Source organism: Pituophis catenifer, unplaced genomic scaffold (assembly GCF_029215685.1).
Source record: "Pituophis catenifer annectens isolate HBS135680 unplaced genomic scaffold, rPitCat1.0.hap2 SCAF_4, whole genome shotgun sequence".
NCBI lineage: Eukaryota > Metazoa > Chordata > Lepidosauria > Squamata > Colubridae > Pituophis > Pituophis catenifer.
In genome coordinates, this window is record NW_027256884.1 from 83,968,096 (window position 1) to 83,995,664 (window position 27,569).

The 27,569-nt window shown below is 37.2% G+C and overlaps 1 protein-coding gene across 1 annotated transcript in view; it reads right to left on the reverse strand.

The window, feature by feature from the left end:
* Positions 1–5,609, reverse strand: part of CXADR (CXADR Ig-like cell adhesion molecule) — a 29,720-nt gene extending 24,111 nt beyond the window's left edge. The window contains 1 exon segment of the mRNA XM_070943580.1: positions 5,561–5,609. Coding sequence (XP_070799681.1) covers positions 5,561–5,609 — 49 coding nt within the window.
* Between the last annotated feature and the right edge of the window lie 21,960 nt (positions 5,610–27,569).

The following is a 27,569-nucleotide window of genomic DNA, read 5'->3' on the forward strand; positions in this document are numbered from 1 at the left end:
ATGGCAAGACTGAACATCAACATCTTGAGAATCAGTGAACTAAAGTGGAAATGGATAAATTTAATTCTAATGACCATTAGATCTATTACTGTGGGCAAGAATCCCATAGAAGAAATAGATAGTCATAATCAACTCAGTCAATAAAAGAGTAGAAAAAGCAGTGCTGGGATACAATCTCAAAAATAGAATGATCTTGGTTCGAATCCAAGGCAAACGATTCAACATCAAAATAATCCAAATCTATGGCCCAACCACTAATGCCAAAGAAGCTAAAGTTAATTGGTTCTATGAAGAATGACAATTCTTTTAGAACAGGGGTGTTAAACTGGGGTCCATAGGCCAGATGTGTCACATGCAGGCCATGGCCACCCCAGCTTCATGAAGGGGGAAAACATCATGAAACGTCACGTGATGGCAACCTGACACCGCAAGTTTGACACCCATGTTCTAGAACCAACACCAAAAAAGATGTCCTTTTCATCACAGGGGATTGGAATGCTAAACTAGGAAGTCAAAAGGTAACCAAAACAGTCAAGTTTGTTGTTGAACTACAAAATGAAACAGGTCAAGACTTACAGTTTTGTCAACAGAACAGGCTGGACACAGCAAACACTCTTTTCCAACAGCCCAAGTGACTCTACAGATGGACAACACCAGCTGCAAGTACACAAGGACCTCCAAATTGCACACCACTCATGAATGAAGAAATGCTCACTTTATCCAAGATCAAGCATGAAAATGTTTTAATTTTTACTCTGCTAGTCTAACACTTCCATTTTCCCCATGAGTAAACCAAAATCACACAAAAGATTTTAAAAAATCATCTTCTGTTGCTCCTCAGCAACAAATATAGTCTCTTCAAATAGTGGTGGCTACACCTAAATACAAATTATTATTTATTAAATGTATATGCCACCCCTCTCATCAATAAGGTGACTATTAGCATATTAGTAGCTACTGATATATTTTTATCCAAATATTTGTGTGATCATCTCTTGAACCAATACACTCCATAAATTAATTATGTGCTAGCGGAAGATGCACAAATATTTTATGACTGTTTTGATGCTCCTGGCCATTAATTTCATTGAATGATCAATTTCTAGTATTAAGAGGCTATAAAACTTCATACGTATTTTTTTACAGATTACTGATTTTATTAATCCTTACTACAGGAATACCAGTAGGTAAATTTTCTGCCAAGATTGCACACCTTTTGAGGTAATAATCCCAATAGCACAATACACAATAGAAAATCAAAGCCAAAATTTCTCTTTTTTTCTCCCTGCTTCAACCAGTACAGGTAGTCCTTGATTTACAACAAGTCACTTAATGACTGTTTGAAGTTATAATGGCACTGAAAAAAGTGATTTATGACCATTTTTCATATTTACCACCTTTGCAGCATCCCCATAGTGATCAAAATTCAGACACTTGACAACTGACTCTTGTTTATGATGGTTGCAGTGCCCCAGTGTCATGTGATCGATCACCTTCTGCATTCTTCTGACAAGCAAAGTGAATGGGTAAGTCAGATTCACTTAACAACCATATTAATCATTTAACAACTGCCATGACTCACTTAAAAACTGTGGCAAGAAAAGTTGTAAAATGGGGCAAAATTCACGTTAACAACTGTCTTGCTTAGCAACAGAAATTTTGGGCTCAATTGTGATCATAAACCAAAACTCCCTGTAGCTTCAATAGGGAGACAAGACTATTCTTAAAGGAGATTAAACGATTGTTGGTAGGAGCTTCATAAATTTGAATGGGTGCAGAGATTCTGGCAAATGCTATAATATGTAGCTCTGATGGTAGTACCTCACCCACATGTTACATATCTCCCTTCTAATCATTTTTTCTACCTTCTGAATAGCTCTGTGACAAGTAAGAAAGATTGTTGTTTTTTAAAAAAATCTCTTCCTGTCTGCCAAAGGACAGAGAGGAAGTTATCCTTTTCTCTGGCATTTTTATTTTGGCTCATGTGATGTCACTAGTGATCGAATTAGCTATTAAATCAGTATGGAAGGAGAAAAAGAATCTGTTTACCATTATCCTATAGTTAAAAAATAGAATAGAATACAATTTTATTGGCCAAGTGTGATTGGACACACAAGGAATTTGTCTTGGTGCATATGCTCTGTGTACATAAAAGAAAAGATACGTTCATCAAGAATTATAAGGTACAACATTTAATGATAGTCATAGGGTACAAATAAGAGATCAAATCATATTACAAAAGTCAATATAAATTGTAAGGATACAAGCAACAAAGTTACAGTCATAGTCATTAGTGGAAGGAGATGGGTATTAGGAACGATGAGAAGATTAATAGTAGTGCACACTTAGTAAATAGTTCGACAGTGTTGACGGAATTATTTGTTTAGCAGCGTGATGGCGTTCGGGAAAAAACTGTTCTTGTGTCTAGTTGTTCTAGTGTGCAATATTTCTAGTATTAAACCTCAAAATACCGAAAAGATACTAGTGCTTCTATGTTGTGGTTATTTCATCTGTCCTTCCCTTCTGCACATAATTCCTTATTTCTGTCATTATATGTCTGATATGTTTTTCACTTAACCCTATCTATGATTTGGCTTATTTTTACATTTTTTCTTTTACTTCGTTTATTTTTAATTATACCATTTTCTGTAACTGGAATTTAAATATTATGCAGCAGCCAAAGGTCAATTGAACCAGGTAGTCCTTAACTTACAACTGTTCATTTAAAGGTAGTTCAAAGTCAGGATGGCTTTGATAAAAGTGATCTAGTCACCTGTCACTCCTGTCCACTCCAGCAGTCATAAACACTAGTGATCACAATTTGAACACTTGGCAAGTAACTCACATTTACAACTGTTGCACATCTTGTAGTCGTGTGATCATGAATTTGTGACCTTTTTTGCTGATTTACAGCAAAAAAAAAGACATCTGTTCAGAAAATTGGATTCATTTGTCATGATTCACTTAATGACAATTGTAAAAATTGATTTAAAATAAAGTCTGACTCAACTTATGACCACAATGACTTATGATGGAAAGTCAGGGGGCCAACTGTGGTAGTTGGTTGAGGACTATCTTTATTTTTTAATATTTTTGAAACCCTTAAGAGTTTAAAAAGTGGTACCTGTTAACCAGCCTGAAGTTATTAAAACTTTTGAACATGCATGATTACAAGTTTTAAAAGTGAACATTTACAGATATTTCAGCTTTAGAATTCTGCGACTGGTTGGCAAGCAAAAGGAAGATTGCCAGGATCATTTCTACAAGACCCATCTCCTGTACAGATATGCAGTTCTGCCAAGTTTACACTGCTAAAATTGCCTGCTCAGGTTTTATAGGATGTTCAGAATTATTTTATAGTTATTGCTACAAGGCAAAATTTTGTATTTAAAATTGTTGTTTTGGAATACTTTTTGTGAATAATTCATTAACATCTGAGGAATTTAGTTCATTAACATCTGAGAAATAGCTGTTTGAATTTCCTATTTCAATAGTTTGTATTTAAAGTGAATACGATATAGACATTGATATATACACAAAATATTGCTTGATGACCCAAAAGAATTTTTATCCTATGAGTAATGTTGCAAAACTATGACATCAACAGTGGCATAAGATATCTGGACAGGAAACAAAAGAGCTGAAAAGTGCTGAAAAGCTTTTAGTTTCTTTAGCTTTTAACCTCACAGGTGTTGGTATAAATTGAATTCTAACTGTGTGCAGTTTGATAGTTACATATTGAACACAGGAAATAATTATAGGAAGACAGCAGTTTCCTAGCATTAAATGATTTAAATTCTATTATCACTCAACTTTATGAAAAGAATCCTTCATAAAGATGTGTGTATTTTTTAAAAAATTTGTAGACCACCGGAATCTGTTTCTGGGTGTTGGATGGCATACAAATTTAATTTTTTAAAAAAGTTGTCTTGGACAACATCCGAAGATATGTTCTAAATAACCAAAATATTTGCATATCCTCAGCTTAATACTTGCTGCATAAAACTTTTAGGATCTAGCATAATATTTAAGCAAATGTCTTCTTGTTTTACCTGTACTTCCAGTTGTTACTGTACAAGAATACATATTAGAATAAGGTTACTTACTAATTTCGATTTAGGTTATCACTTTAATTTTATTCCTCCCAATGTAGGTCTAAAATAGCAGGTAAGGGTAAATTTGTCAAAAAAGATCTGAGTGATAGTCTGCAGCATGATTTCTAAACTAATTATACCCAAAATGGGTATAATTAAAAGCTATACCCATTTCAAACACATATTAAGGACAGAGTTTGAAAAGTATTTTATATAGTTATTTGAATTCTTTCTAACATTTTTTTCTGGAAGGCATTTTACAAAAATAGGTGTAAAAATATACCCTATAAAAGCTCCGTGCGGCGGTATCTTTAGTGACCAGTGTTAAAGGTATAAAAGACTTACCGGTAAGTTTTAAAGAATACTCTTTGCAATTCTACAGCCCTGTACTTGTCAATTAGAAGTCCTATGTTCAATACAGGCTGGTCTGAAATGGGTGAGGTTCATCTATTTCTAATAATCCTCCGTTCTTTATTTAGTAAAGCTATGAAACTTAAGTTTCAAAAAAGCTAAGAACGAGTCTTAAATTGGGCGGCAACTGGTACCCTTTAAATGTTCTTTTCGCACTTTTGCAAAGGTAGTGAGAGAAGCCTTGTCGCGTTGAAGCAAAATAAGGCCACGTTCTGATCAGAAAGAGGTTATTTAAAAAGCTTTTGTTTCCTTCATTTAGTTTCGGAAGCCCTTTTCAAGAGCTACATGGATTTTACTTGGAAATAATTTTGGCAGCACCTGCCTCACATCATACGGATTTACGGAGTCAAGATTATGTGGGTGGTTAAAACTTCTGAAAGGGTTTTTTTTTTTAAAGAAAACAAAAACACAAAAAACAATAAGTGCAATTGTAAGCGCCTCTCTTAAAAACAGGTTTTGCTCTTACATCTTGAAGTCAATTCTTCGCCTGGTTCACTACTTGAGGGCGAAGGACTTTGCTACTGGGCGTAGGGAAGGGTAGTAAGTTACGCGAGTCCAGAGCTCACAACAATGCCTCCGGTGAATCATAAAGAGAGTGAAATCCTGATACCTCCTGCTCGCCCCACCCCCCTACAGGGTAAGATTTCACCAAAAGAAAAAGGCCGACATACTGGTGTGTTTTTTTTAAACTACCCTAGGAAAGAGAACCGCTAAAGAGGTTAAAAAAAGAAAAAAAAGACTCAGTAGTAGGCAAAAAAGAAAAAAGAAAAAAAAGGCGCGTTTCTTTTCTCTCCCTCTCACACCCCGCTTCGGAGCCCTTTCACAACCGATCCCTCCCGAGAAGCCCCAACAATATACTGGAGCCACAGAGTCATTTCGCAACGCGATCTATCCAAGCTCCAGTCCCTTTAAGTCGGAGCCTTTTGTTTTCCCATCTCCCGGGGAAGAGTTCGGCGAAAGAAACGCTGGGCGACTGTGGGTGCCGGGAAAAAAAAGGGGTGGGGGGCAAACGGAGGGGTGGGGGGGAGTCTTCCTCGCTGACCCTCCAGTCTTACCTGCGCAAAGAAACGTTGCAGCCCACAAAAGCGGCAGCAGCGATGCCATGGCGGGGAGAGAGAGAGAGAGAGAGAGAGAGAGAGCAGTTGCCGGCGGCCAGGGGAAAAGAAGCGACTCTCAAGCGAATTCCCAACGGACGCTCGCCGGCTTGCGCCGCCCTCCTCTGTCCCCTCGGAGCCCAGCAGGTGAAACGGCCGTCACTTCCGCCCGGCCACAGCCCTGCTACGTGCTCGATGGAGTTGCCCCGACACTAAGGGCAGCCGAAATCCGAGAGAAAGGCGCTGACCTCTCCCCTTCGCTTACTCAGTTGCTCGCTCACCCTAAGCAGAAACTCCCAGCAATGCAGGCTCCGGGAAATTGCAACAGGCAAAAAAGCGCCCTCGCTTGCCCTATGATTCCCATAAGCTGGCTTCTTTCTCCGGTACACGCACAATTCCATAAATAATAGCTACGAGTGCAGAAAGGTTAGGAAAGTCTGTGTGGATTTGGCTACTTCTTTCTGGACCCCTTTTTAACTCGCCATAGAAAGGGAGAAATTTGTACATGTGCATGAGAGTCCGTAGTTACCGTTTTACAGAAATAATAACAGAAATTTGTACATGTGCATGAGAGTCCGTAGTTACCGTTTTACAGAAATAATAACAGAAATACTTGCATACCATAACCATCTTTTCATATAGCCCATAGCTATATGAGTTAGTCGTGTTCAGATGTTTAAACCCCTTTCTCTCCTAACAACAGGAGATCTATGAAAGGAGATCTATGAAAGTAAGTACACATATCGCTGGAAAGATAAAAGTCCTATCACAAAATGCAGGCCATTGGGATAAAAGAGCTCTAATGGGAAAGAATGTACAGGGTACCTAGAAATATACCAGCATGAATAAAACAGCAAAATTGTATGAAATTGACACTCTATAGAATTTGTAATGAGAACTCCCAGAACTGGGATGAATTGCAGCAGATTTTGGAAGAACTATAGTCAAAGGGACTTTTTATCTATTTCCTGTCTGTCTTGAAAATTCTGTGAGTAGGTCTGCTAGATGATTTGGCCAAAAACAGGTATTAAATGTGATATATATGTTTATCTAGCTTCAAATTTAGAAATATTTAGAGAGGAAAAAAACATTTATTTGCAAAGCTCCAGGCAGATCTAATTTCCTCTTCAACTAGCATATATTTTCCTGTATTTAAAAACCACAATATTCAGAAGAGACATTGAACTTGACTTTTTAAATAATGTCAATACAGTTGAATACACAGATAACTGGCTAAATATATTAGTGAGAGGAGCATTTGTAGAAAAATGCCCATTGTTACTATTGTGTTCCTTAACTACTTCCCAGGGGTTGAAATCATTTCTCCTAAATCCTGTCCCTGTATTACAAAGCCAATTTTTGTTTCTGACTTCTGTAGGGATCAGTGTCACCTAAGAAGATGATGTGCCTTCTTCCTAAATGTCAATAATCTCTCATTGTGTACAATGATGGCAACCAAGATGTCTCTTATTCTGCTGAAATGAATATGTTAATGTACTGTACAATCTTATGAAATCATTGGTTTCTGTAAATAAACCTACATTTTCCCCCTTGTAATCTGAGTAACTGTTTTCAGGATAAAATTACAGGGGAAGCAGTAGATGCATATCATTCTTTTCCTCCTGAAAATACAATTGAAAGTTCTGTTTACCATTTACAAAGGAATTTACTGTGTTTAACAGTTTGTTTAGCTTGATTTCTAAAATAGACAAAACAGATGCTTAAAGATTTATTTATATATTTATATTTTATTTATATATTTAGCACTGATTTCAGGAATCTGTTCTTCAGAACCAAAGCTTCATAAATTACAGAAAGTACAAGTATTTTGCCAAATTACATATATATGATTACTCCTGGTTACTAAACAACTCATACTTACGATTTATGTATGTAATTAGCTAAGCACTTGGCTAATTCAGAACACATTAATAGCTTTCATAATTAGCAAATGCATAGTGATATAACTTTTAACTAGGTAGAAATGTTCATTTAGAAACCAGGAGACTGTAAGTTCTACTCTTGCCTTAAGCATGAAAGCCAGTTAGATAATTTTGGGACAATTATTATCTCTCAGTCCAATTCACCTCAAAGGATGAGGTGTTGTTGGGGAAAATAGGATGAAGAAAGAATAGAAGTAATCTTCAATTTACGACCGTTTATTTAATGATGGTTCAGAGTTAACAGTGATGATCAGAAAAAATATCTTGCAACTTATTCAAGTTACAACTGTTGCACAATCAACAGGATTCACTTACTGATTGCAATGATTTGCTTAACAACTATAGTAAAAAATAGTTGGAAATCAAGTCCAGTCGTGTGATGATTTGTTAATAGCCACATCACTTAGCAACTAAAATTCTGGCTCCAATTGTGATCATAAATTTTATTATGTATGTTCACTGCCTTGAATTACTTATAAAGTAATAAGGACCAGGTAAAAATGTAATAAATAATGTCTTACCTCTCCTTCATAGTTTAACACAGCATGCATAACACTGCTCCAATTTGCTCCACAACTAGGTTGAACTGAATTAAAACAATTCTGTGAGTTTCCATGATTAACGATGGACTTAGTTTTGTATTTCTGTGATTGTAATATGTTAAACACTATATGATCCTCACTTTCTAATACACCTGCTAATCTTTATATTATAAACTTTTATTCATTAAACATGAAACTCAGTCAACTGAACCTTTAAAAATGTATCACAAATATCATTGACTGGCTTTGATGATTTATACGGATTGCTGCCAGCATCCTAGGTATCGACCAAGTATTGTCTTAAAATGTATGTTGTTCCGAATAGTACAGTCTTTTGCAGTTCCGCTGGTGTTATTACAGGAAGCTGCAATTTCTTGATGTACTTTGTAAAATTCTTGGACAGGGTGCCAAGTACCCTGATGACAATGAGTATCACTGTCACATATTTCATCCATAATCGCGTAGTTTCGATGGCCAGGTTGCGATATTTCGTGATTTTTTTTAGTGCTTTTTCTTCGACTCTGGCGTCTCCTGGTAGAGTGATATCAATAAATTATACACTTCAGTTTTCGACAACTGTGATATCTGGCGTGTTATGTTCCAAATGACGATCCGTCTGTATTTGACAGTCTCACAAGATCTTCACCTTCTTATTTTCAACAACTTTTTCCACCTTATGTTCCCATGACTTTTCAGATACAGGTAAATAATACTTTTTACATAATGACCAGTGAATTAATTTAGCAACTTAGTCATGTCTAGCTTTGTAATCAGTTTGTGTGATTTTGCTCAACTCACATATTAAATGTGAAACAGTTTCAACTTTGTCGTTGCAAAGTTGGCAGTTTGGATTGTCAGTGGATTTTTGTATATTCTTCGCTTTCATGGCATTGGTTTGTAGTGCTTGTTCTTGAGCAGCAAGTATTAAACCTTCCATTTCTTGATGGTTTCCATCTTAAGACATGCCCACGTCAAGTTGTTATCACATTTTCCTTCAAAGTTTTTCAAGTGCTGTCCATGCAAAACTTAGGTTTTCCATCCATTTTATCTGTCATCTAGCTGTTTTTCGTTATATTCTGTCTTTGTTTCTGTTGTTTTAATAATGTTCTCCATTTTCACAGCCTGCAGAAAGTTTTCTGTACTTTGGTTCACATAGTCATTCAAACTTCATTTTTCTTCTTCTACAGTTTGATTGTTTGACGTGTTTTCTGGTCCAAGTTTTCCAGTTCAGTTACAGTCCAGTTGATGATTCCAGCTGAGTAGTGTATCACTGGAGCTGTCCATGTATTAATGGCTTTAATTATGTTTCCAGCATTCAGTTTTGATCTTAATATTTTATGGATGATGATGATGATGATGATGATGATTTTGCTGTAGTGGACTAAAATGGCTGCTCCCCTGGCCATGTTAAATAGATATATATCATAGTGGAAGAAGAGGAGTAGGAAGGATAGTGACAGGAACTGCACATATAAGTGATATTTATTACTTCACAGTATATAAATATCTTGCTAAATTAGGCAGATGAATCCTGCAGGGATAAATTAATTTTTAAAAATTAAGAGAAGGATTAGATAATAAGATTGAAACTTTAAACAGGAAATCATTTATTTTAATTCCCAATGAAATAGAAAAATCAAAGCGTATACTAATATTCAAGAAAACTAATATTTCTGTATATGTATATACATACTAAATATGTGTTTGTATCTATTTGTACATATTCCACCAGGTGATTACTTAGCCACACAGTGATGTTATTGGAGCCTCTGAGCTCATTGGATCATTCAAATGGCTGTTGACTGACTCACTAGTCCCAACAAACTAGCTGACGGCTTGAGAACAATCATTCTTCTATCAGAGCCATTGGAGCTATCACTGGAACTGCTGTTGTAGAGTTCCTGACTTGCAGAATTGGTGGATAGGAAAAGTGGCTTAGAATTGTTACTTGAACATTTCAAAAATGATTACAACATCTATAGTTGACATTGTTGGAGGATGTCTGAAAGGAGCTGAGGCAGAGGGCCTAAACTAGAGTACCACCCTGCAATCAGAACATTTACCATATTGAGACAAGAGGAAGTGTGAAATGATGGTTACCATCACCTGTGAGGCTGAGACTTATCGGGGACTGTGATACTCAAGAATACAATACAGTTACCAAGATAAATTGGTAACTAAATGACAGAAAAACAACAATTACTGCTACTGGGGCCTGCTACCTGGACTTGGAATGGTAGCAATGGTAGAAAGGTGTCATTTATGGTACTGACGGGTTAAAGAACTAATGAATCTGAGACCAGTTCTAATAGTCTGAAACCCTCAGAGTTACAATTTAGATTGGGAAACTCACCTAGATCAGTACTAACAGCCACAGGAAAGAATACCAAGGTCATAATTAAGCTGGTGAAGTGTGAGAATATTGGGACCTGATACTATTCTGTACCTGTGCTAATCACAGAATTCCCTGGAAGATGATCTAACAGACGTGAAATGCTCTGAATGAGCATAGTGATGCAAAATTTCAGAGGATGCATATGGCTAGGTGCTGGCAGAGAAGGATTTCCTGTGAAATCAACATTTCATGTATAGGATTTTACATGAAAGTATGATTAATATTGTGACTTAGCATATTCCACTGAAATGCTAAGAGAGACTAATGAGATGACAGTAATCTAAATTCCTTCAATCCATTAAAGCAATGAAGAAATATGATATAAGAAAGACTTTTTTAAGAAAATCTCTTAGTATCTGCTGAGAAAAGCAGAAATAAAGTAACATCCCTGAATTATAGGATCATAGGTAACACTGATTATAACCTAAATTCGTTTCAACCTAATTTCACAATCGTGTTAATAAAAATTATTAAATATAACACATTGGTTAAATTTACAAATAACAAGAAAATAAGTTGAAACTGACTAGTTTATATGATTTATATATTTTTAAAATTCTACAGTCAAGTAATAAAATCAGTAAAAAGTAAACATTAATTTTAAACATATTTTCTCCCACAAAAGAATGCTAAATCCATTTACATAAGACACTTTCATAGTATCATGCATGTGCAAAAGCCAGATATCTACTGTATAGGTCAAACTTCAATGGTCATAGTAGCAGTGTACAACAAGAGACAGAAAGGCATTCAGACACACAGAGCCTAAAAACACTAATAAGGAGTAAAGAAATCTCAAATCTCTAATTTTATCATGAATCACCCAGTCAAACATTGTCTCCACAGCAGGGGTGGTATTCACTTACCTTCACTACCAGTTCACAAATATGAGTGCGCGAGTGTGCGCGCTCGGTTTGCTTGCACACAGCCCCTCCACACATGCACAGGGCCTTCCACACATGCACAATCATCAAAAACAAGACGTGATGACGTCTGGGCGGGTGGGTGGAGCCTCCCGCAGCCGCCACTACTGGTTTGCCCGAGCCAGATGGAACCAGCTGAATACCACCACTGTTCCATAGCAAAAAAATATTTAGGGACAAGAAGGAAAACACTACACTAAACTGCAATAATTACCACATTAATTTGTCATGGGCACAAGATAAGAATAAAACAATATGACACTTAAAAAACCTTTGTGGTATATGTTTCTGCCACAGTGAGAGACCTATAGCTTATTTGTTTACTTTATTTCATTTATATGGCCATGACTAAAAGTGATACACAATATTAGTAAATAAAAATTAGTCAATAAAATCCATATAATAAAGCAGATTAGATTTAGATTTAGAATAATTTTTAAAATTATAATTTAGAACGTGCAAATACATAAAGTGGTGGAAAAATACTTCATACAAGATGGGGTACCATTCTCTCTGTTGTGGGAAAAAAAAGTGTGTGAGCAGCAATAGAGAAATGTAATGGGAAGTCCTCAATTTACAACCACAAGTGAGCCCCAAATTTTGGTTGCTAAGCAGTTAAGTGGCTTTTATCCCATTTATAACCTTTTTTGGCACAGTTGAATCACTGCAATTATTAAATGAATCATGCAGTCATTAAGTGAACCTGGCTTCACTTTGCTTGTTTAAGTCAGCTGGGAAGCCAATGCTGATCGCATGACCCTGGGACAAAGCAGTTGTCATAAATATATGCCAGTTGCCAAACACTCAAATTTTAATCACGGGGATACTGCAATGATCATAAGTGTGAAAATCGATCATAAGTAACCTTTTTTAGTGCTATTATAACTTTGTCACTAAATGAATGGTTGTAAGTTGAGGACTACCTGTATCCTGTAATATGATATCATCATCATCATCATCATAAGTTTATTTGTCAAGCATATATAAGATAACAGGTAAAAGTATAAACATAATTTGAATACATGAAAAGAGTAAGTAAAAAGGAATATTAGGACAGAGACGGTAGGCACGCTGGTGCACTTATGCACACCCCTTACAGACCTCTTAGAAATGGGGTGAAGTCAACAGTAGACAGTTTAAGGTTAAACAGACAGTTTAAAGGTTTGGGGAAGAAACTACAGAGTCAGGTAGTGCATTCCAGGCATTGACCACTCTGTTACTGAAGTCATATTTTCTGCAATCAAATTTGGAACAGTTTACCTTGAGTTTGTATCTATTATTTGCTCATGTATTGTTATGGTTGAAGCTGAAGTAGTCATTGACAGGAAGTACATTGTGGCAGATAATTTTATGTACTATGCTTAGGTCAGACTGAAGTCGGCATAGTTCTAAATTATCTAAGCCCAAAATTTGAAGTCTGGTGGCATAAGGTATTTTATTGCGGTTAGAGGAATGGAGGACTCTTCTCGTAAAATATGTCTGGACTCTCTCGATTGTATTTATGTCCAATATGCAGTGCGGGTTCCAGACAGATGAGCTGTATTCAAGAATTGGTCTAGCAAATGTTTTGTATGCTCTAGTTAGTAGTACAACATTACCAGAGAAGAAGCTATGCAAGATTAGGTTAACAACTCTTAATGCCTTTTTGGCAATGTTGTTACAGTGGCCTCGGGCACTTAGACTGCCTTGGGGAAAACTAACATGTACAGGATTAACATGTACAGGATTTGATAGAGCACTTCCTATTTTGACTACTTGTTGTCTGTTTGACAGGAAGGCAGCTATCCATTTATGTAGGAGTCCAGAAATGCCATAGGATTTTAGAAGTAATTTGTCGTGTACCACTGAATCAAAAGCTTTACAGAAGTCTATGTAAACTGCATCTGTTGCTTTGCCCTGATCGCGATGTGTAGTCCATATGTTTTTGCAATGTAGTAGTTGTAGATTACAGGATAAATTTTTTCTGAAACCGAATTGTTTGTTAGAAAGTAGGTTGTTTGTCTCTAGGTGTAGGGTAATAGATTGGTTAATGATTGATTCCATGACTTTGCAGGTGACGCAACATAAAGAGATTGGTCTGTAATTTTCAACTAGGCTAGGTCCTCCCTTTTTGAAGATAGGGATGACCCTGGCTTGTGACCATTGGTAGGGCAAGGTGCTGGTACTGAAAGATTTTTCAAAAATTATGCTTAGAGGTTCTGCAATTGCAGTGGAAAGCTTTTTTAAGAAGTATGCACATAGTCCATCAGGTCCAATAGATAGAGATGGTTTTAGATTGCATAGAGCCTTTTCAACATTGTCTTTTGTAAAATCAATATGTATAGGATCAACGTAATTGTTGTAATTGTCTGTAGTACAACTGGGAAATATTGGGTATGTATTGTTGCTGTTTACAAAGACTGAGCCGAAGAACATATTAAAGAGATTGGCTTTAACAGTTTCGTCAATACAATCTTCATTGTTTGGTCCTTTTAGGGGTGGGATGGATCTCGAGTCTTTAAGTTTGTTGTTTACAAAATTATAGAAGGCACGGGTGGATTTTGTGCTTAGAAGGTTTTCTTCTTGCTTGATGTGGTAATTGGTGCATTCAATCTTTATTTGTTGGCATAAATTTTTGTAGCGGTTTTTGAAGTTATCTATGTAGTTTGTTTTGTTTTTTCGCCAAAGAGATTTTTTTCTGGATTGTAATTTCCTTATTGTTATTGGTAGTTATTTTTTCTGGTTTTGTGGGGTATTAGTGGTACGTAAAGTTTAAGTTTTTGAGTTCGCGCAAGAAAATGTTGTAATGGTCATCAGCAGTATTACAGCCAGAGAATAGATTTTGCCAATCAAGATATGAGAGTTCATTGTCTATGAGATCATAATTGGCTTTTTTAAAGTTATAACTGGGAATCCCATCATTATGATGATTTTTGAGAGGGCGTAAGTTGAGACAAAATTCAATCATGCTGTGGTCGCTGTTGGAGAATGGTTCTTTTATTTGTAGTCCATAAATAGAATTTAAACTGTTGCAGAAGATGAGATCAAGGCAGTTGTTGAGTCTAGTGTTGTTAGTTACTAGTTGATCAAGTCCCAGATTAGTTACAGTATTGTACAGGGTTGCATGTATAGGTTCAGTTGTACATTCATTTAGGGTCCAATTAACAAGTGGTAAATTAAGGTCATCAAGAAAGATTATTGGGTGTGGGCAAGAGGCTGCCCAGGTTAGTAGTGAAGTTAACTTGTTCGCATGTTCAATGTCGTAATCTGCGGCTCTGTAACAAAGTAAGAAACGAAGTGTGGCATTTAAGGACAGGTCACAGACGATGGTCTAAATGATAGGATCCTTAGTGTGTCAGTCAGTCAGATCTTGGTAAATGAGGAGAAATAGTCAGAGATAGGTGATTCTGGCCCTGCACCATGAAAGGCTTGAATTGTAGCACCTTGAATTGCACTTGGAAGCTGGTAATAACTAATATAATCTTATAGAAGTTTATTCACTAGAAATCTTCACTGAGATGCAATGACTCTCTATTCTAAACCCCAAATACTACTTACTCTAATAACATTAAGGATAGGATATGCAAAAGATTTCCCAAACACAATAAAACAGGTTGGGCAGGTTTCTCTGAGCTATACCACAAGTGTAAACAGTATTTTATTCTCAGAGAGGGTTAAGATTTCTTCATCCTCAAAAAAGAATTGGATAATCATTTCGTGTACAGTTTGAATCAGTAATGATTCTAAAACAGTGGGAAACAAATGGCTCAATAAGATAATTATTTAAATAAAACACTGCTTTACTGACTGTTGAAAGAGTTAGTTACTTGATTGTTTATACAGTATAGTCCTTGTTTTTACATAAATTATGTAATCCAATTCAGAGAATTGCTGATAAAGAAGTGAAACAACTCTTCAATTTAAGACAAATGTTAAATTAGTATGTGATCAGTTTTGAAAACTGTTATTTTCTTTTCCCTCTTAGTTTTTAGGACAGTGTTTATAGATAGTCAATGACCTAAGCTTAAAAGAGGCCACCACTTTGCTGGAAACAAGTGGTTCTATGATCCCATTTATTATAATCTAGATTATATGCTACTTGATGTTTATTAAAATATACCACTATTCCTAAGGCAGTTCAAAATCAATCTGGAAATTTTCTAAAGCCAAGAATCTTTTGGAAAGGACTAATTATACAATAACTTCCTTTAAAACTCAATGGTTCATCAGTTTTTTTCAAGTGTTTATCAGCCAGGTAGAACTGAATAGAAAAACCAAGATGCACTTTCAAGCTGCAATGTATCATGGAACTATTCAAATACTAATGACAAGCACAGACTCAGAGTGCATCAGACCTATACACTATCTAAAATAGGAGTCCTCAAACTTTTTAAACAGGGCCAATTCACACTCCCTCAGACTGTTGGGCGGCTGGACAAGCTGGGTGGGCATGGCTAGGTGGCCATGTGACTGGGTGGACGTGGCCAATTTAGCAGTCCATTAAACAATACACACAAATTAAACTTTAATTTGTTATCCTCCTGGGGGTCGAAAGCAGGTTAGTGAAGGGATATGGCTGCCGGGGGGGGGGGGTGACGGACTTCTGTTAGTGTTTGTTTGTGTGTGCCTTTCTCTCTCTTCCTCCCTCCCTCTCCCTCTCCCTCTCTCTCTCTCTGAACCCCGAGGAGGCCAAAAATGGGCCCGTTTTTGGCCTCCGCGCATCACATTTTTGGCCTTGGCCTCCAGAACCAGTTTGCCACCCAAAAACAGGCTTGTTTTTGGCCTCCTCAGCCTCCAGAAGGTGAGTGGAGGCCGGCAGGTAGGTGGGTTGATGTGGGCGGGGCAGCCTCATGGTCCCACGCAGGTCGGATTAATGGCTACGGCAGGCCGTATCCAGCCCGCGGGCCATAGTTTGAGGACTCCTTTGTTAAAGTACCATACTGAAAATTAATAGCTGTCTTACATGACAGTCGTAACTTGAGCAGACTTTGTGTGTTATGCAATATCTAAACCAGTTACCTGTAAGAATTGAGATATACAGTTATAACCCCAAACAAACCTGGGTTTATTTGTGGTCCAAGTGGTTCCCTGATCAGATGTCTCATTTATGCCAAAAGTAGGGTAGTTTTTCTACTTAGTGAGCTTTACAAGAAAAAAAGTTGGATTGGTAGTGCAGCTGAAGAACCCAAACTAATCTGTATAGATCTTACTGCTAGAGTTCAAAGAATCAATAAAGAGAACTCCCTAACTTAGACTGACTCCTGGAGCCAACTAAGTTACCTAAGTTCTACAGCCTACTTGTAGGTACTCTTCCTGCAATATCTTAGAACAACAGTTGTTCCAGATTTTTAAAAAAATCCTAAAGGGTACTTCTCATGCCTACATTTTGAAAATACAGTCAAACATGCAAAATGATTACCTATATTCCTGGTTTAAACAGGCTATAAAATTTTAACAATGCTAGTAGAGAGTACTGTCCATTTAGATTATAAATAAGTAATGCCAAAACCCAATTCAGGACTAGCAGATACAGGCTGTAAATATGAAATTAACCTATGACAGTAAATAGTTTCTAACCCTCTATGCTACATTTTTGCTCTACAAAAATAGATTTGTAGATTTGTTCAGCCCAGATCTGATAGCCTTAGTCATAGAAATTCTTTGGGTGATTTTGGAGTAGTTACTCTTCTTCCACACCAACCTACCTCACATAGTTGTTGTGATGATGGGAAAAAAAGAACAAATAATTATGTATCACCATGAACTCCTATATGAAAGATAAAGTATACATTTGATCAACAAAATATAATATTTTATAACAAGCATTGAGAGACATTTCCTCTCTGTTTTCCACCTCAAATTGCGCAAGTGTGTATTTGGATAAATGTTGTATTCCAGAATGTGTGTGTATGTGGGGTGGGGAAATGTGTGCAGGGACAAAGTAAGAAAAAGGCACCATATTACTACTTGAAATTAGCTTTATCAGAATGTTCTTATAGTATATTCTAATTCTGTGATTTTTCAGTGGTGTATACAGTATATTATGAGGAACTGATTCAATAAAAATACCAGTGTTTTCCACGTTTGTATGTTTATGGTGTAATATATAGCTTTTCATGAAAGGATCCCCCATGAAAGGGAAAAGAAAATAGTATCAAAAACATGTATATAAATCTTTCAATTCTACCAATCTGAATATAGTTTAACGATTAGAGAATCGTTATCCAGTCACCAGATTGCAATGGTTTTGGAAATTTTGATCCGTAATATTTAAAGCATAAGCTAAACATTTGTTAGATTGTGCATTGCACATCTAGTATAAATCCTATTCTCAATACCATAACTATCTCCTGCTAGATATGTGCATCACTGAGTCAAGCTAAGCTCCTGTTTGACTTCATAAGACAACTCTGGAATTTTCTCAACAATAAAACAGACATAGTTTGCCAGGTATTATTGTAATATGTTTTCCATCTTCCTAATCTACCCTACAATTTGGCATTACTTGGTGGCTTTCCCACCCTGTAATAATCAAATCCAACTCTCCTCAGCTTCTAAGCCAGGCAAGATAAGTCATGCATGGGGCCTTAGCTCTCTGAGTTAATAAATTTTGCATAGGGTTTTACTTTACATTCATATTTCAAATATGCTCGTATTTAAAGTTTACTTTAAAAGAAACTAACAAAACTAAAGACACTTTTTCATGATGGAATAGAAATACTTGTATTTCATTTCCAAGAAATGGACTACAGTAATGCTCTCTACATGGGGTTCCCCTTGAAGAGCACCCGGAGGCTCCAACTGGTCCAGAATGCGGCCGCGCGGGTGATTATGGGAGTGACATGGCACTCCCATGTAACACCTCTCCTGCGCGAGCTGCACTGGCTTCCGGTGGTCTTCCGGGTGTGATTCAAGGTGTTGGTTACTATCTTCAGAGCGTTCCATGGCTTAGGACCTGGGTATTTATGAGATCGCCTTCTGCTACCAATAGCCTTCCGCCGGCCAGTACATTCCCACAGAGAGGGACTCCTCGGGGTGCTGTCGGTCAAACTATGTTGACTGGTGACTCCCAGGGAGAGATCCTTCTCTGTGGGGGCACCTGCCCTCTGGAACGAATTGCCCCAGGATTTACGGATGATCCCTGACCTATGCACCTTTCGTTGTGCCTCAAGATGCTGTTGTTTCAACAAGCTGGGCTGGCCTGAATACCAAGATCAATTGTAAGTTATATGGGTTGTCTTTATCTTAATTGAAATGGGCCAAATTATTTAATTCCTTTTAAACTGGTCTAAATTTTATATGTGTCCGTTTTTATTTTTGCCTGTGCACCACCCTGAGTCCTTCGGGAGAAGGGCGGTATAAAAATTAATTAAATAAATAAATAAAAAATTTCACCCCAGAAAAGTATATATATTATAGAGCCACTGCCCTTTGTCTTTTAATAGAGGAAAATGAGGTATACAATAGTAGCATTGGCTTTTGTGGTTTTTGTTAGGTGATTGGCTTATTTCCCATGCGGCTTTGTATTGCAAAGCACTTTTGTATGGGATTGCATTATGTGTCTTAAAAATACATTGATTCATTTGTAATTTAGCACTGAACATATTAGAGTTAAATTCTGAAGTCTGTTGTATTACCAAAAGTAATGTTGAATATTTTAAAAATATTCATCATATTTAATGGGAGATCAATGCAGTAGAGAAAATCTTATAATCCTATTTCTTTCTCTACTGTAATTTCTTTACTCATTAGAGTAAAACTCTAATGAAAACACACATTAGAAACAGATCGTTTCATACTATAAACTAGTATCATCAAAGGATTAGGAGTCTTATTTGAGCGTGGGTGGGTTGTTTGGTCAAATGGCAAACAGAACAAAATGAACTCTGACATACTGTTATCACACACTTGTCACATACCACATAACTTGAAAGTACTGAAAACAAGCTGGCTTAAAGACATAATATTGGCGAAAGAAAGCCCCAGAGATAATTATTTTGAAAGATACTGCAAGAACAGGGCATCATTTGTCTGCTGTCCCTGAATCATTCTTCAATGAACTCTGGAGAGAGGCCTTAGCATACACTGTTAGATAAAATCCTTCAGAAACAATCCATGATATCTATGAATGTAGCATTTTTCACTTAAGCTGGCCAGACTAAGAGCAAAAGAAAACACAAAGGACACATACCACTGCTCTGAAGTTATCTACAAAACTCAACTGCAAGTGAAAACAAAGTGAACACATCAAATCCACCACAAGGAACTTGTTTGATAAAAACCACTTGCCTTGACCCCATTAGAACTGGATGTTTAATATAGTTTGTGTTACTGTGTTCTAACAGCAAATAGCTTTGATAGTCCCTAAACTGTTCTTTTTTTAAAAAAAGCATTTACTCTATTTTTAGCTTATTCAAGAAACCTTACTGTGGGAAGGATCAAAGCTCAACTAAATAATGTTTGCTTCCCCATTCAGGGAACATAAACACAAAGTAGGTACACTATATGCATATACTAAAAAAGCAGTTTTATGCTTTACATTTTTTATTCTGATATACTTGATTTAAATGTTCATGTGTGTCTCTATCTCTGAAAACTAGCAGCTTTGTTCACACATAGCGGCTTTCCACAATGCAGCTGGAATTTAGCCAATGTTGCTGACAGCTGCTAGTTATAAGAAAAACACAGACGTAATAATTACCTATTGAGACCTATGGCCCTTGCATGGGAAAGCGGAATTGTTGGCTTTAACCCTAGTGGTACTGAGTGCTTAAAACCAACTTGCAATCAGTGACTCCATCTCTTTTTCAGTATTTCCCTTCTTCCCATGTTTGGAGAACGATTTCTTCAATGTTGCACCACAAGGCAGCACCCGAGGAAATAAGAACAACCTTTCCTCTTTAGAGAAGGCATCAGCTAATCCTTTCCTGATGTTTGTTCTCATGCCATGGCCTGTTTGCTTTTTCTCTGGGCCATGTTCACACCCCACCTACGAGGCATACTAGTTTCACTTTAACCTGTCAGCAGAAAAGAAAACAGGCCTCTCAGCAAACAGGGAAGACAGTCAAAGGATGCATCACACAGTGATTTTAAAAAATAGTAACTGGGAAAGTGAAAATGTTCCCAAAGCAACAATGATGTTGCTTTAGCTCTTGTTATCATTTCTTTTTTCATTTCTAGCAAACTTGAATATGCCATTTTGTAAAATAAGGAATCAGAAAGGGACACTATTATTTTTTAAATACTATTAGAAAACATGATAGAGAGCTTTTTCATAATATATCTGTGAGACAGCAAGCAGTCAACTTTGCTTATGTGAAAACTCAAAAGGTAGTGGGTACAATCATCACATCCTGTTTCCAGAATCCTCATTTATATTGCTTTGTACTAACAATCGCTAAACCCTAGTAATTTTCATCAGAATGCAAAGGGGGACTTTGAATATCCAGAGGCTATTTCTTCTGCTTAAACCATATTAGTAGAAGGAAACTTGAATGTTGCCTGCTCTCTAAGGTAGTGGATTGATTGTATAAACAAACAAATGTATCCCATTTTTATTGGAAGTGAAGTACAAAATTAAACTAAACAAATATTGGTGTAACTGCCTGTTCCTTCACCAGCCGACGAGTTATACAAAGGTAAACTAAAGGACTATACTTCCACTTTCATTCTGTGATAAAAATAATTAAATAGATAAAGTAAACTATATAGATTTAATTATTGTTTTATATGGCTATAAGAAAGGGAGACAAAGGTCAGTGAATCAAATATAAATTATGTTTACTTAAAAAGAGAAAGAAAGGCTCTTGTATCCCAGTGGAAAAATAACAACTGGGCCCCAGATTCTCTTTTAAGTGATTCATAGAAATGAGCCATTTAAGTTATCAAGTCCAACAACTGTTTAGGAATCCTGCAATGTACCTAAAATTGCATTTATTGTCTTTGTAGCAATATCACACTGCTGGCTCATCAGTTTTCAATTAATTATCACTTACTTATTCTCAGGTAGTTAGTTAGGTGGGTACAGCCACTAGTTAGTTTTCAATGATGGGCCACTGTGCTTGACTGAATAAAACAATACTAAGTTTCTGCAGAATTTCACATATATTTCTTGTTCTGTAAGATAGAAGATGCGGTAAACAAACAAACAAACAAACAAACAAACAAACAGATAAGGAAAGCCAGCTTGACATGCAAGAAATAAACAAATTAATTAATTAATTAATAAAGCCAGCCTGACAATATCCAAGGAAGGGATCCAAATTCTGAATTCTGAATCCCAATAATAATGCAATGTCTTATAGTATGTTTGTTTGTTTATGTAATTATTCAATGGGTTTATAGGGCTGTCCAACTCAAACAATGTCATTCTGTGAGGCAGACAAGCAAGTAAACAATGAGTAGGAGTCATGGCTTTGTCGAATCCCAGTTCAGAGGAGAAGGAGGAGTTGGAACCGGGACTGTCCAATGGGGAGGGCACAATCCCTCTGAATGAGTGGAGAATCCAGGGGCTGAGGATGAGGCAGTCCCAGGGCTGTCTGGCAATGAGGGTGGGAAGCAACTGGACAGAGAGCTGCTTGCAGGAGCAGAGCAGCTGCAGCTGCAGAGGACCAGCAGAGATGGCAGGCTTCAGACCACCTCTGATGAGGAATAACTGCCTCCCCACTCGACCCACAGGTGAGGAGAACAGAGGGAGGCACAGAGGAGGTCAGCAAGGTTGTTTGCAAAGAAGCAGGCCTGCCTCTCCTCACAAGGAACAGTTGGGGAAGGCTGATTTAATCAGCCACTGGTGCCTTTTTCAGGAACATCTGCTTGTTTTGATGTGCACCTTCCCGGCTTTCTTGGATCCTGTGTCTTGAACTTTGGACTGCGTTTTTAGACTCTGACCCTCAGACTTTGCTTGTAGACTTTGGACTTGACTCTCAGACTGTGCTTTTGTTGTTGTAATTCTGGATTTGTGGGTATTGCTTCCCTCTTTGACTCATGGGTTGGCTAGGACCTGGTTTGTAGATCTGGGGAATCCAGACTGGGAGCTGAGGGCTAGGATGGAGTTTCAATGACACCATTGGTGGGTCGTTTGACACTGTGATAAGTAAGTGATAAACAGATCCTACTTAATCTTTGCCTTGCCAGTGTGACTTGGGACAGAACAAGTTCACCCTCCCTGCATAACATTAAATCATTATACCGCTATGTAGTAAATTAACAATTTACTAAGATCAAATCAATCTTTATTACAGTCATAGATCAGCACAAAGGGGATGGGGTACAGTCAATTAAAACTCGTAGAAGGTACATCAGTGTCTAAAATAATATTTATGAAAAGTTAGAAGATATAAACATATATTTAAAAGAGAAAAGAGAGAGTCTAAAAGAATTTAAAAGGAGAGGTATGACAATTAGATGGAGGTAGGGGAGCATAAAGTATGTAGAAGATGTTATCTATCAAATTAGAGACCACTCTAGTATGGTAAACTAGGTGGCTATTAAGTCTAGTTTATGCCACAAGTCATCATCCAATCATTTTTAAACACAGCTGTGCAGAACCTGTCAACAGTGTATATTGTAGAAGAATTGGTATATTGTAAACAACAGCAAGGTATTGAATTGTCCTGTACCGCTAGGGTAATGTTGAGATCAGGCTAGTAGAAATGTCTGTAATATAAGCACTGAAGAGGCACATGATCTATTGTTTCTTTGTATCCAGAGTCACAGGGGCATTGTCTCTCCAGGTATGGAATATTCCTGTGTTGGTCTTCAAGGACAACTAAGGAGAGGGCATGACATCTATCCAAGTAAGTGCCCTCCTGTTTAGGTACTTTGAGTTTAGTTAAGTATGTATAGGGAAGACAGAGAGCTTGTTGATTCACTGTCAGTAAAGGTTGGAGTCCTGGCTAGATCCTATTGGTGTTCTGTATCTGCTACAAAGTGATTAATGAGAGCTTGCCTGATCATATCCTATGTTGAGGAGAAGACCTGGACAGAAGCCCAAGCTTGAGGTTTTAGTTGCCACTGCCTGGTTCCAGGTGGATTTAAATTTATCACTCATGTTTAATGGAGCAAGGTGAAAAGGGAAATAGGATAGTTTGAGTCAATATTTGAATATGGGCGACCACATTCTAGCCTCTAATCTGATAATCTGGGGACTTGAAGGACTGATCTTAGAAACTGAATTGTACAAGTTCTAATAGTACAACATTGCAAAAGGGGTCCAGTAAGATTCTATTGGTTTCTTCCCCAAACCCCCCAAACTTTAACCTTAGATTATCTACTGTCAACCTCACCCCATTCCTAAGAGTTCTTTAAGGGGCGTGCATAAGCGCACCGGCATGCCTACCATCCCTGTCCTAATGTTCCCTTTTATTTGTATCCAATTCATATATTCATAATTATGTTTATACTTATATCTGTTATCTAATACATTCTTGCCGAAATAAATAAATAAATAAAATGATTGTATTTGGAAATCTGTATTATGATTACTGCTTCTCCTCCTTCTTATATTTCCAGATTGGCTTCATTCTTTTTCCTTCAAATTTTTGTATCATGAACAAATTGCAGAGCTGCTTCTCACATTTCGGGGTTACCAAGAGATTTGTTAAATTCTATTAAATGGTTGTGGTGTTTTTTTTTTACTTCAAACCATTTTCCTTTCTATTTTTCTTATGTCTGGATTGCAGGGGAAAGTCCTTGGTTAAAAGGCTAGGAATTCAAAAGAGGTGGCAATGAGTCAGAAGATTCAGTTTGACTGATGGCTCTTACCAGGAGAACTTTGAGAAAAAACATCTGGTAGTAAGGTTTTTAATTACTTTTCCTTCCATACTATGATGCCATGTTGTGTGTGGGTTCCCCCCCCCACCCCAAAGACATTAGGGCAAAACCCATATCAATACTGTAAGACACTGTTTCTTAACCTTCACAACTTTAAGATCTGTGGACCGTTGTTGGGATTCAAATTTTTTTCCTATCGGTTCTGTAGGCATGGCTTGGTGGGTGTGACATGGCTTGGTGGGCGGGGCAGGGGAAGGACACTGCAAAATCTCCATTCCCACCCCACTCCAGGGGAAGGATACTGTAAAATTTCCATTCCCTCCTCACTCCAGATGAAGGTTACTGCAAAATCCCCATTTCCTCCTGATCAGCTGGGACTTGGGAGACAGAGAAAAGATGGGGGCAAGGTCAGCCAGAGTGGTATTTACCGGTTCTCCGAACTACTCAAAATTTCTGCTACTGGTTCTCCAGAACTGGTCAGAACCTACTGAATAGCACTTCTAGTGTGGACTTCAACACCCAGAATTCAAGGCAAGCAGGCTGGGGAATTCTTGGCGTTGAGGTCCATATATCTGAAAAGTTGCTAAGGTTGATAAATACTTCTATAAGATATCTGATCTATAATCTTAATTACAGATATCTTAACAACATGGATTCTGTAACTTGTTAATTCTTGGCTATCTCTCATCTTCTCTTCAGTGAGAATTTAATCTTTTTCTTTTTAAATGACTTTAGCTTTTCACCTACTTTTTCAATTTTCGAATAGAACAATGCCAGGGAAAGCACAAGTTTAATTTAAAGCAGCGGCAGCTTCCCTAGAATTGCATAACTACTTCTGCAGCTGCAGCATGATTCTGAGAAAAGATAAGTTTGGTTTAAGGAGTTGCCAACAGATGCTACATGCCCACATATGTTCAACTTCTCCCTTCAAATCTCAAGCTCTGCAGTGTCCAAATGCACATGTGTATATGCAAACTATTTCAGTGTAAAGCAAGAAGTGAGTTGTTTGTTTGTTTATTGTGGCTTTGAGTGAGTTTTTGACCTTTAATGTCTGCCTGGACTAATTCCTACAGTTTTCTTGGCAAGGTTTTTCAGAAGTGGTTTGTCATTATCTCCTTCTTAGGGTATAAGTGACTGGCCCAAGGTCAACCAGCTGGCTTTGTGCTCTAGTCAGTATTAGGACTCATAGTTTTCTGGTCTCTAGCCTGGTGCCTTAGCCACTACACCAAATTGCCCCCAAAGGTAAATTGAACTAATTAATTAAATTATTTTATTAAATAATTAAATTATAAATTATAAATTAGTTTATGTGTATATTAAGATGTTTCAGTATATATATTTTCTTTACAAATATTTATAGATTCTAACAGCATTGAATAAAATAAATAAAGTGTATTCTCATAATTAAATAAAATAATCAAATGAAAAAAAATGGTAACAGAAACATATTTCTGTAAATATAGCAATATTGCTCTTGCATCACAAATTCTATGTCATTGACGATTGAAATTTGAAGATTGCATCATGTATCCATTTACCAATTTTGTTACAGTAAATTGCCAAATAAGCTAATAGCCCAATTAAAGAACTACCAAGACCACTCCTACCAACACTGATAGGACAAGCCACTAGTATATAAAATAAAAGCAAACCCCACTCCCTACTAGCACTGATAATATTACCTAGTTTGCTAATGAAATATCTGCAAGAAAACAACAAAGCTCAGAGAGCACCAAGGACCCCACAATTCAACCTGAGCTAAAATATTCTGTTTTGTCAATATCTCTTTCTGTATGTAGGAGAAGTGTTTCTAAATGTGGGAATCACTTCTTGCCTTTTGCATTTGAAATTTTTCACTTTCTTTTCCCCAGAACCTTAACAGTGTTTTAAATTTTTTAAATAGAAAACAAATCAGCAGCAACCATCTGGGAGTTACAAATTCAAAGAATAGGATAAAATATTAGATCAAAACATTAAAACACTGAGGTGTGAAGTATATTTATAAGGGAGCACAGCAACTCTACTGTAAAACCCCTAAATTTATTCCCTGGGGATTAAGCTTTGACAACATAGTTAACAATTACCTTAAATAAAATGTAGAGGGTTCCTCCTTGAAGCAATTAAATTTGGTGCCATGAACAGCTGTCTAAAAGCTGATTTGACTTGACAGAAGAAGACTGTCTTTTGAGACACAAGCTTAGAAAAAAGTAACCACATTTGTGGCATACTGAACACTCTTCCAAATGTCCCTCTCTATGTTTTTTTAAGCTTTTCTATCACTTGATGTCTCTCTTACTCATTGACAGGGATGGGAAGACATCACTTGCAATCAGTGCCCCTTGTCTATCACCTATTTTCCAAACAATTGTTTAACCTCGATCTTATCTCTTTTTTTTCCCCCAGAACTCCAGAAGTTTTCCAAAACTTCAGAGAACTCATCTTCAAAAGTAGCTTGAATAGTAGAAAGGGCTTGCCCAACTTGAGGTTTATCATATGTTTATCTTTTCAATTTCACCGTGTTTCGAATACCATGGGAAATGTCTCATTTTCCTCCTCGATGCTCCGACACTCCACTCATTGGGACTTCTTTCACTTTCATTAAACCGACTGGGTGCCATTCAAAATCTCCTCCAAAGCTTGGTCCCGCCCACTTCAACTGCGCATGTCCAGTCTTTTCACTCAGTCAATGGTGACCAGACTGGAGTGCTTTATTCTCTAGTGCTTATTGTGCAAAATTAGACAAATAATTGGAAAGTTTTAATTTTACAGCTATTTGCAGAGAGCTACGATCTCACTTTATTATAAACGCGAACAGCGGTCTGGCGTTTTCCAGCTGGAGCGCCTGCCGCCGGCTTTAATTTAAATAATACTTAGTGCTTGAGGGAAGTCTGAATTTCCCCTCAACTGTCATTTGCCGCGAGCGTGGAGCCGGTTAACTGGCGCGCCGGGAGAACCGCCCTCGCTCTAGTATACTCTCTGCTTCTATTTATTTGTTAATTTCAAGCGGCTTTGGAGTCCCTGCCTTGCCGGCAAACTCTTTGCCAGGAGGTTTTTGTCTTTAAGTACTTAATTACATAGTAGCGAAATGAAGCGCTAACAGGCTGTTACTGTAGCAGCATTTGGAACGGCTCAGCTGAGGTCTCTCTGGTGATTCCAGCGCAGCCAATTTAACCGCCGCTGTTGAAACCAACCGTCTTTGTATTAGAGCGGTTACTGGCTATTATTCCACCACGTCCTCTTTCAAGGATTGAGGCTAAGGGGAAAAAGAAGTGAAGGACTGCACCAGTGTCTGGATTGGGTCCTACCTCCTGCATATTCCAATTCAACTACAACTTTTTTGGCAGGGAAGTATTACTTTTCTTTATTACAAATTAATTTAAGGTACTGCTTAATAGAGATTATGGCAGAAGGAGCATT